Source organism: Cryptomeria japonica, chromosome 4 (assembly GCF_030272615.1).
Source record: "Cryptomeria japonica chromosome 4, Sugi_1.0, whole genome shotgun sequence".
Taxonomy (NCBI): Eukaryota; Viridiplantae; Streptophyta; class Pinopsida; order Cupressales; family Cupressaceae; genus Cryptomeria; species Cryptomeria japonica.
Genome location: NC_081408.1, coordinates 231,331,634 through 231,342,978, shown reverse-complemented (window position 1 = coordinate 231,342,978; position 11,345 = coordinate 231,331,634). Strand labels below are relative to the sequence as shown.

Sequence of the window (11,345 nt, the reverse complement as noted above, 5' to 3'; positions counted from 1 at the left end):
TACAAAAACAAAGACAAGATGACATTTTCTTTGACAAGAAAATTCTGTTTACACTATCAAATACTTGGTTGATTTATGGTCTAGTAATTTATATTAGGATCTTTCAGCATTGTTTTGTATCATTTGCGCATTACTTCTGATGAAGTTCTGGGGCATGTACTAATGGTGTCTATGTGGGAAGTTCACCAAGCTACGTGATCATAGGCAAAAATACAGTCATAGATCACTACAGCTTGCTGACTACAGTGTATACCTCGACCATATGAGCATGAACCATTACCAAGGATCCATATTCTTTATTCTTGATGTATATATTGTTTGTTTGCAAGTACAATGCTCTTTCTTTGGTTCCTCCTCATCCAATTTGGATAAAGGTTTTATTTTCATAGTACGGTATGCACTTGTCTCAGGATCTGATCAGCCTAAGATCAAGGAGGACGATCCAAGTCATGCATGAAAGGAGATAATCCTTGTCTGTTTTGCAAGCAATACTCTGGTCAACTTGATCCATTATATCAAGTTGCTTGTATTAACTTGCTATATCAAAATCCATGTAAGAAATACTCTGGTCATCTTGAATCTTTATGTCAAGTTGCTTGTATTTTCTTACAACATTTTTAAGCTCAATGATGAAAAATAAAGCACCATGGATCGTCATTCCATCTCATCTGTATATATTGCATTTCGTTGCATTCCACCCATCCATACATTCATAATAGCTGCATATCATGCATACATAGTCATAATAATGCATACTCTATTTTACTCATCTTCTTCCATAGGACTCGATCCTAGTCCTCCATATCTTCTATCTAACATCGAATCCCCCCTCACCCTCCCTATCTTGATCATCAACATCATCCTAATCCCTTCATCGCTTCCCATCCTCACTTATCCACAAAACTAAGCCAGTTACTCTATCTGCATAGCTACATCAACTCACGCACACCTAGACTATCAACAGATACTCTGATCAAGTATCTTCGGGTCTCAACAGGTAATCGATCATGGTAATCCTAGACTACATCAGGCATTTATCATAATGACCTAGTCTCAACGGGGTTGCCATGATTCCCCACAACCATCCATCACACGCACACACTATCAATTGATCAACCAATCAAACACAATCCAATGGACAATTACATCAATTGTTTACGTCTTAACGAGTATTTTGCTTCATATACCTTGACTTCATTGGGCAATTACATCAATTGTCTAAGTCACATCAGGTCACTTTGATTCACTTACTCAGACTTTATCATGTCCAAGCAACCAACTGACATCAACTGTCACGCTTTGACTTGACTGGGGCAATTAAACCGATTGCACCAGATTGTCCAACCAATTTTGATCAATTGTATAGCATCAATCCAAACCCCACACTACATCTGCTATGTATCTCTTGCATGACCTCAGGGTACTCGCTGGCTTGTTGTTTCTTCATATTCACTCCATTTTCTCCCATTCTTTCATCATTAGTTCTAATTTCTTCTATTCTACATCCGCTCCACTTTTCATTCTTTTTCGAGAGACCGCCTGATTTTTCAAAAGAAAAATAAAAAAATTCGGCCCATCTCTCGAGGGGGCATACCACCCATTAAATTTACATTTTATGGGGCATTTCTTCACACCTATTTTTCTTTCTTTGAAACGACGCGATAAACTGCACCGTCTCAAAGAGGGGCAAATGTAGTCACATAAATCTGTCCACTTAATTAAATGAATAGTTAATATTTATTTGATTATTTAACCATCAATTAATAATTAATTAAATTAATATATTTAATTAATTCATCTTAACCCTCTTCTCCTATTAATTAAATAAATTATTCAATTTATTTGATTTAATTCACTTCACCAAATTCAGGCCATTAATTAAATAAATAAATCATATTTATTTAATTAAATCTTCTCTCACATTTAAATAAATTAATATTTATTTAAATCCCCCAAAATGCCACCTCTCACATTTAAATAAATTAACATTTATTTAAATCACCTTTATCCTCTACCCACTTGCATTTTCCTACAAATGCAAGTTGCACAACTATTTTAAATAAATCATTTATTTAAATCACCTTTATCCTCCACCCACTTGCATTTTCCTACAAATGCAAGTTGCACAACTATTTTAAATAAATTATTTATTTAAAATCCTATTTATCCTCACCCACTTGCATTTTCCTACAAATGCAAGTTGCACAACTATTTTAAATAAATTATTTATTTAAAATCCTATTTATCCTCACCCACTTGAAACCTTTAATGGTTTCCCTTAAAGTCTTCAAACTTGATGGCTTTAAAGTCTTCAAACTTGATGGCTTTCTTCTATAGTCTTCTTAAGCCTTTAATGGTTTCCCTTAAAGTCTTCAAACTTGATGGCTTTAAAGTTTTCAAACTTAATGGCTTCCCTCAAAGTCTTCTTAAGACTTTAATGGTTTTCCTTAAAGTCTTCAAGCCTTTAATGGTTTCTCTCAAAGTCTTCAAGCATTTTAATGCTTTATCTTCCTTTTTCTCATTTAAATAAATTAATATTTATTTGAATATTTATCCAAATGCAAATTACACCATTTAATTGAAATAAATGATTTTATTTGAATTGAAAATACCAAAATTTCTCCCACTTGCATTTTCCTACAAAATCGACTTGCATGCCTAAACCCCTTCTAGATTCTTCTAAACCCTTCCTAATTAACCTAATCCATCCCCTAAATATTGTCACATTCCTAAGCAAATTGGAGTCACTTCTCAAAGACTCCAAAGTCTTTGAAAAGCAATTAATGCTTTGTGTGTTCAACAAATTAACCTCTAAAGTCTTCCAAACCACTTATGGCTCTTACATGACCATTAATGGTTAATTCCACTTGCACCCATGGTTAAGGACTTTGACCCCTAACTTAACCCTCATGTAGCCCATGTGTCTCTTCAAAGTATTTATTTCTTTGACTAGGGTAACCATCATGTCCCCTCAAGCATTTAATGCTCCTTATCTCTCCTCTCAAGCCTCTTCATGGTGACACTTGTCAACATGGGATTGGGTTGAAAGTCTCACATGGATTGAATATCTTTCAATCCTAACCCTTGTTAAGATTACTCAATCTTAACCCTTCATTTCCCCATTTCTTCTATAAATAGAACCCTTCTCTTCAAGCAAAAAAGGAAGCATTAGAGTATTGTTGTTATACTGGCATTAGCATAGAGCTTTTTCATAGCATCACTATCTACTCTTGCATAGTATTTGCTTATCATATTCAACCATCTTGAATCTCCATATGGCATCCATGGCTAGTGCTAAAAGCTGAGAGCTACACTCATTTGGGACTTGGAGAGGAGAGGAACAAGGGAGGAGCAACTATGAGCATCTTGATTAGCTATTTTATTCTATGTTTATATGCTTTCTATTTCATGCTTAATATCTCTCTTGATATGCCTGTTTAGGATAATCTTTTGTTGCTAACACTAATGTTTGTTTCTTGTGCTCTTGTGTGTGTTGCCATCAAACAGATTTTCTAATCCTTTTTGCAGAGCATCAGAAAGATTTCAATGAAAACCTCCCCCTAAGGCTGGATGCCTTAGCTTAGTTACCGTATGAGGTTCCAACACTGGAGTCAGGTGCGGACCCATTGACTGCATTATCATCACTCTTCTTCACCCAAGTCTTCTTCATGTGCTCTCTGATCTCTTGAAATTTTGTGTTTCCCTTCTCATCTGACTTGGCATTCTTATTCTTATCTTTCATAGCCTTGTTTCCATTATTGCTTCTACAAAACTTAGCAATATCACCGGATTTGTTGTATTTATTGCAAACAACATTGTTCCTCTGATTAGGTCTAAAATTTCTTTGATTTTTCCTTGATTTGCATTGATTAGCAATGTGTCCAAATCTTCCACAAGCACAACATCTAATATTTCTCGTATTCTGAAGGTTATTCATCACACTTCTACATACATTTGGCTTATGACCATACTTATTGCACTTGAAACATTGACTGGTAAAAAATGGACCATTATTGTTAATCCTATTTCTGTACTGACTGGCCATATGACCAAATTTATTGCAAACAAAATAGTTACCATTGAATTCTTGAACATTAGGTTATCTTATTGGAGGCTTTCTTGCGTTCTTCTTCTGCTGTTGAGTCTTAGGATTGCTTTGACGATATCCAAAGCTTTCTCCTTTCTCATATCTGAGACCTTGAGTATCAAATGTTAGGTTTCTTCTGACTGGCAAGCATCTCATCAATCTTGGCTGACTTGACCCGTAAATTCTCCTTGTACTCATTCGCAATGCCAAGATCATATTTAAGAAGGATCATCTTCCTTCCAAGATCTTCCTCATATTGTATAACATCTTGCAAGTCAAGCTTCAGTTGTCCATTCTCACTCTCAAGTTTGCAACATTCTTTAAATTTATCTTTTAGGGATTGAGAAAGCTTCTCCTCGTTCTTCTTCCTTTCTTCAATTTCTTTTGTCAATCTCATCATAATAGCTTCCATCTCATTCTTCTGGACTATATTGGCTCTAACAGGTCTATCACATTCTTCTATCTTCTCCGTCAAGGCTTCTTCATCAATTCTCTAACTTTCTTTCTGCTTAAGCTAATCAACAAGCTCCTTTCTCTTTTCCCTTGACTTGTTCAACTGATCTTTCAATGTTTCAATGTATTCTTCAGTATCTTTAAGATTTTCTTTCACTTGCTGATTCTCATCTTGTGCATGATCAAGATCTTCAAGGGCAACAACCATCTGCTTTCTAAGACTACCAAAATCTGTTGATCCACCTTCTCGGATCTAGCTCAAGCTGTTAGGCTTCTTCTGAGGAAGAAGGCTTTGATACCAATTGTTGGAATCAATGAACAATGAGAGGGGGGTGTGAATCAGTGTTCTGCAACTATTAAAATTCTTAACTAGTTCTACTAATCATTTAATGCAAATTATTAAGAGAGACAAGCATAAGAAAAACACACACAAAAGTACCATCATAACACCAAGATTTTGTACATGGAAAACCCGGTTAAGGGAAAAACCACAGTGGGAATCCTACCCGCAATAAGATAATATGCTGTTAGAAGTATGTGAGAAGTTTACATAGGAATGCACACACATTCAAACACACTGCCTAGAGCTCACTCCTGGAGCTCACTACCTAGAGAGGTTAGAAGGTATGGAAGAGAAAATTAAGGAGCTCAATGTGAAGGCAGATCAAAGGATGATAGGAGAGAGATGGCTCTAATCATTAAGGAGATTTAGGACAACCAAGCAACCCTCAAAAGGAAATTGGATGAGATGATGGCACTTAACATGAAATGGCAAAGAAGAACTCAACCTCTCTTAAGGCTATTGAGGAGGAACTTGACAGAAGGCATGAGAAGAAAATGTGTTACATGGAATTATCTTCCGCCTTTGTGATGAAGTTGATTGATTCAAGAGTGAAGGCTACTCTAGAGTCCCCTGTTGTTTCCTCAAGAAAAGGTTCAAATAAAAGGTTGTCATTCTCTAAGAAGGTGAAAATGTTGAGCCAAGACTGGGAAAGAAAAAAAACCCCACTAGGTAGGCCATTGGTTTGTATCTTCGATGGTGGTATGGGTTCATTTTTTGGTCTCTATTTGTCAGTTTATAGTTTAGTTTTCCGTTCTAGTAAGCATTTGGTGGACAACTAATTTTTGTTTCTTTTTGACAGTTGATTCTTTGGTTGGGTTCTCTCACTCCTCGTGAGACCCTTGGTCTTTTTGCTTTTGTAGTTATGTAATGGTTAAGGTCTTTCCGATTTTTTATCTAATTAGAAATAATCAATTCTATTGTCATTGTAGATCAACTTATTATATTGTCTTCATCATCTTGTCATGTTATTGACTTATCAACTTTAGAATGTTAATTCATATTGTTATATTAACTAATTTTATTTACATTTATATCACCCTATGATTAATTAGTTGATTAATCATCATTAAATAATTAATTATCTCACAATTAATCCATGCATATCTATTCAATTAAAATAAAAGATACTCCTAACTATTCTCAACCCACATTTCACTTATGTCAATTTAGTGAATTCCATATTTTACTCATCAATCAAATTAGTTAGCTAATTACTTTATATAGTTAACTCTCAATCAAATCAAGTCAATTGATTGATCAATTAAGCTAGTTAATGGATTAATCAGGTTAGTTGACTAACTGGAGAAACAATTCCATTCTTACATTTTGACATCCTATTTGCACCACCACTATATCAAACCAAGCATTCTTAAGATAATATAAACTACTAATAAAATAATATAAAAAGATAAAGGTGTTAGACTCCAAACTATTCTGAAATCAATTCAACTTTCTATATTTTCAATTAGATTATGAATAGAAACAAAAGAGTCTAAAGATACATTTACCACGAAGAATTGGGGTCTTACAAATAAAATTCACCCAAAAGTCAAAAGAAAGACAGAAAGGTAGTAATCAATCAATCTATCAAAAAAAGTGTGGTAGGTGATGCGTCGAATCTTTCCTTACCGCTGTCTATTTCGTGCACACTCACTCCATGTTAAGTACGTACATCCAACAACGCATAAATTAAAATTTACAGAATGAAGCTGACTAAAGAGCCACCGAGCATCATGTGTAGACCTGCTCCTTGTAAGAAAATAATTAAGTTCTACTGTTTTTTCAGTGGTCGAACGGATAAAATGTGGCTATCCTTAGTCCATCAAAATCATGGGTCACTCCAAGATTAGTACCAGCGTTGAAAGATAGTTATTGAAATCATTATGTTTATTCATTATTTCATCTGTCAGAAGTCATTCTATGCAATCGTCACAGATACGCGCTCCCTTCACGGACTGTAATGCATGGCACATGTAGAGCAAAGTTATTTGTAATTAATGAACAGTACAAAACTTTTTCTCACATTATGGACCCATAAAACTCTGTCACAAAAGTTTTGGATTCATTAAACTGGCCCCTTAGTGGCAGACACAAGTTGACATAGATGTGATCACTTTCGATTCTATATTATTAGGCCAAGAGAAATTATCTTCTACATTGAAGGGAATACACAATGGAGAGCTTGAAAAGTTGTCTTACAGGAGCATGCATTTTCCTCTTACTACTAGGCGCTCCTCTTACCATTATTGCTCGTCCGATATCTTTTTTGGAGGATTTTAATGTTACATGGGCAGAGGACCATGTGAAAGTATTGCCTGATAATAGCTCCATTCAGCTCATATTGGATCAAAATGCAGGTATGTGTGTTTGATATAACTCCCTTTCATGTTTTACTGGCTCCGTTCTTTCAAGACAAAGATCAATGGGGTTTTACTGCGAGGATTTGTTTTACATATTTTAGTGTTAAATCTCATGTATATTCAGGTGCTGGGTTTGCTTCCAAGTATCAGTACAAGTTTGGGCTCATTAGTGTGAAGATTAAACTTGTCGCAGGAGATTCAGCAGGGACAGTGACTGCTTTCTATGTAAGATCTTTCGAAATGACAGCCCATATGCTGATTTATAGTTAATGTTTTCTTCTTTAGCATATTCAAAGTGGTACCCAAAATGTCGATTTCCATTTTCTCTTTTTCTGTAATTTGGAGGCATTACTGCATCAGATATTTTACCGAAGCTTGCATAATGTTCTGCTCAAGGCTTATTCACAATTAGTTCAATCATAGATGCCTAAACTACTAAACTAAAAACATTTGTTATGCTTGGGAATAAAGGCTTGAAAAGGGTTACTCAAGGTAATATGAGAATAGATTTATACAGGTCACTGCTACTGTGGAGTTTGTGGTATATTAACTTGTTCTCTTTGCGAATAAAGGCTTGAAAATGATTTAAGCTACTCAATGTAAAATGACAACAGATTTACAGGTCATCGCTAGTGTGGAATTTGAGGTATGTGAATTTGTATTGTTTTGCAGGGTATTTTATGTGGGTATTTTATTCTTGGTTATGTTTCAAATCAACCATTTGAATTAAATGCTATCAAAGGGAGTTGACATTTGTATTTACTAGTTTTGCATGGAACACGTAGATATATGTTTGTGTTTCGTTTTCAGGTGATTGATATCTGTAGAATGTTGACTCAATATTGAATGGGTTTTTTAATGGTCTATTGCCGATGTTCTGGGTATATTTCAGTATCGATGTTTTGGGTCATATTCAGTAAGTTTATGTTTTCAAAAAATTGTTCGAATAACAATAATTTTGGATAAGATGTAAAACTAGATAAAGTAGAGCTGACAAAAACAAGCCCAACGGTTTTTCTTCCTGCTTTCTCTGGCCTTCTGTTTCTAATCCAATAGTAGGATACCGTCTAATGGACTCTAGTTTGCCTGTCTTGGTTTGCTAATGTGACAACAAATTTTGATGGGTTCCGAGTTATTCAAAATCCTATCACTGGAATTGGAGTTTGCAGCTTAAGATTCAGAATGGCTTTATATGAGTCTTTTAAATAAAATGCAGCCTGTTTATACTGAACAAGTAACACTATAGTATATTATTACTAATTAAGTGCAAAGGCACTTGATGTTTAAACCCAACAGTTTTGTGTTACTAACAGAGCATGTTTGCCTATGACAAGTTAATTTCTTGGAAGGATATTTGGAAACTAATGCTTTGAATTTGAATTAATCTGTCAATGCAGATGTCTTCAAGCATGGACGCAATACGAGATGAACTGGATTTCGAGTTTCTGGGGAACAGATCAGGCCAACCTTACACAGTCCAGACAAACGTGTTTGCCAATGGAAAGGGTGACAGAGAGCAAAGGGTCAATCTCTGGTTCGACCCATCAAAAGACTTCCACACATATTCAATCCTCTGGAACCACAACCACATCATGTAAAACCCTAGTCGGTATTTTGTGTTTCCTGCTTTTTATTCTACTCTGGTTCTGCGGATATTAAGGAATGAATTTATACTGGTTGCAGATTTTCAGTGGATCAGGTTCCCATACGAGTCTACAAGAACAATGAAGGGAAATTTGGTGTTCCATTCCCTCGAAACCGAAGTATGGGAATATATTCTACACTGTGGAATGCAGATAACTGGGCAACAAGAGGAGGATTAGAGAAGATAGATTGGAGCAAATCCCCCTTTTATGCTTACTACAAAGATTTCAACATTGAATCCTGTACACTCCCACTCAATGCAAGCTGTGAAACGGATCGTAGTAACTGGTGGGAAGGAGCGAGTTACAGGCAACTTAGTCCATTACAAGAGAGATTGTATAGGTGGGTGAGGGTGAATTACATGGTTTATGATTATTGCTCCGACAAGTCAAGGTTTCCAGTCCCACCGCCTGAGTGCTCTGCGGGCCTTTGAGCTCATGGTTGTCTTCCATAAGGCTACCATGGGGACCATTGACTTGAATAGGCAATGGGCAGGAAGAAAAGGAGTGAAATAAACGGCCACTATGCAACCATTGATGGTGGATGTAAGTGAAAATAATTGTTCTCCCAGAAGGCTACAATGGAACGACAGGAAAAACGGAAAGTGAAAAATGAAGCACAGGGAGAGCCGTGCTTTCGAAATTTATGTGTAAAAAGTAGCTTATGTGAGTACGTCGTAGTATGTATTACCAGTTTTAGCAACTTTATTTAATAACTAGAAAATGTAATTTTCATTTAAGGTGTGTGTTTTATTGCTGTTTTACTATTGAGGTCATTTTGTGTATCTATACTATGTTTCATTAAATTATACCAAAGAGGATTGTCTATTACATTGAAAGGAAAATTTTGATTTTGATCGGAGTCTAATGGGTTTCCCAAGGATAAATGGTGTCATAGGATGTGTATATCTCAACCCATTAATATGTTTAGAGATTCACAAATATTATGAATAATATTATTTTAAGTTAGTAGTTGACAAAAGTATAATTTTAATGAAAATATGAAGATTTCTTTTTGATTCGTTAGTAAGGTCTACTTAATTAATGACATCATGTCATTTCTTTCAATTTTTATTAAATAAAATTAATAAATAGTTGAAACTATGTAACTTGGTAAATATCCTCATGTTAAAGATAAAATAAAATTAACCACAAATGAGCATAAATGTTTGTAAGGTATACTTAATTAATGAGGTCATGACATTTCTTCCAACTCCTTCAAAATAAAATCAATAAATAGCTGGAATTACTTATCTTTATAAATGTTCTTGTATTCAAAATAAAGTCAAAATGACCATTAATAACTACAAGTACAATAATTCTATACTACACCAATTTTTAAATGAAGAACAACAATATTTAATAAATGGTCAACAATCTCACAATCAATCTATATTTTTATGGTTAAAACTATGAAATGAATTTTTAACAATTAAATTTTAATTTAAATTTTTTATTTATATTTGTAGTCAAGTATATGAGAATTAAATTATTGTCATAAATATGGTTATAATTTTATTTGGCCAAATGTGTAAGTAGAATCTCCCAGATTAAATATGGTGATATTAAAAATCAGTAAAATGCATACAATACGCTTTAATGGGTCTAGTATATTGTATGATGCGTTTTTTTTCTTCTATTAATTTTGAAAATCTATTGCAACTTGTGAATAGTGAAAGTAATTGTCATTTTATCAACCATGAAAAAAGTTAAGAAACTATGTTATGCTATATTTTACTAAATTATAATCTTTAAAAAAATGTTAATATAAAATTAAATTATTATTGTAGAACATAGATTCCTAAGAAAAAGGTGAGATATGTAATTATAATGAAATATAATCATATTTAAAAAGACTAATTTATGAATAGAAACATACAAATAAACAAATAAAGCGAAAGTAAAATATTTTTGGTTGATACAAGATTTCTCATACACTCTTTTATGATCTTACATAAATTATTTTGGGTTTGAAATTAGAGTTGCTAACTTTCTAGTAGCTAGAGGGAAACTAACATAGTCTACCTTAGCCTTTAATCCAAATTGAATCATTTTTGGTGTCTCCTTTTCACTTCACCAAATACTCATATTTCCTATTCATGGTACTTCTTCCAACCTTGTTATTCAAATATCTACTATATCCTCCTTTTTATTGTTGTGGCATTTGAATTTTCTTTTGTACTACTAGAACATTATCCCCTAACTCCTATTTTTTTTATTAAATTAAATGGGTAGTGACCCAACCCATTATGAAATAGAAATAAATAAACAAAAAAAAGGGCTTGGAGAGAAATCCAACAAACTAATAGATTAGTCATAGATAAAATAATAATAGGTTAACCAATAGAGAAATAGAAAAGTTAGAACATTTAAACTACCACAAAAAATAAAAAAAAGTCAAACAATAGCTGGTAGACAAATTGACCAACAATAAAACAAACAAATTACTAAACATCCGA

The 11,345-nt window shown here is 33.9% G+C and overlaps 1 protein-coding gene across 1 annotated transcript; it reads left to right on the top strand.

Moving 5' to 3' along the window:
- Positions 1–6,980: 6,980 nt before the first annotated feature.
- LOC131027239 (probable xyloglucan endotransglucosylase/hydrolase protein 7) lies at positions 6,981–9,626 on the top strand. The gene is made up of 4 exons (XM_057957248.2): positions 6,981–7,240; positions 7,368–7,468; positions 8,641–8,837; positions 8,927–9,626. Exons 1-4 carry the CDS (start codon positions 7,057–7,059, stop codon positions 9,318–9,320), a joined length of 876 nt encoding a protein of 291 aa, XP_057813231.1. The 5' UTR covers positions 6,981–7,056; the 3' UTR covers positions 9,321–9,626.
- The last annotated feature ends 1,719 nt before the right edge of the window (positions 9,627–11,345 follow it).

What these genes read in the sequence shown, in the direction of transcription:
- LOC131027239 (XM_057957248.2), top strand. Translation starts at nt 7,057, where the DNA reads ATGGAGAGCTTGAAAAGTTGTCTTACAGGAGCATGCATTTTCCTCTTA. An exon ending in CATATTGGATCAAAATGCAG is followed by an intron (nt 7,241 to 7,367) that starts GTATGTGTGTTT and finishes ATGTATATTCAG; the next exon opens with GTGCTGGGTTTGCTTCCAAG. An exon ending in GGACAGTGACTGCTTTCTAT is followed by an intron (nt 7,469 to 8,640) that starts GTAAGATCTTTC and finishes CTGTCAATGCAG; the next exon opens with ATGTCTTCAAGCATGGACGC.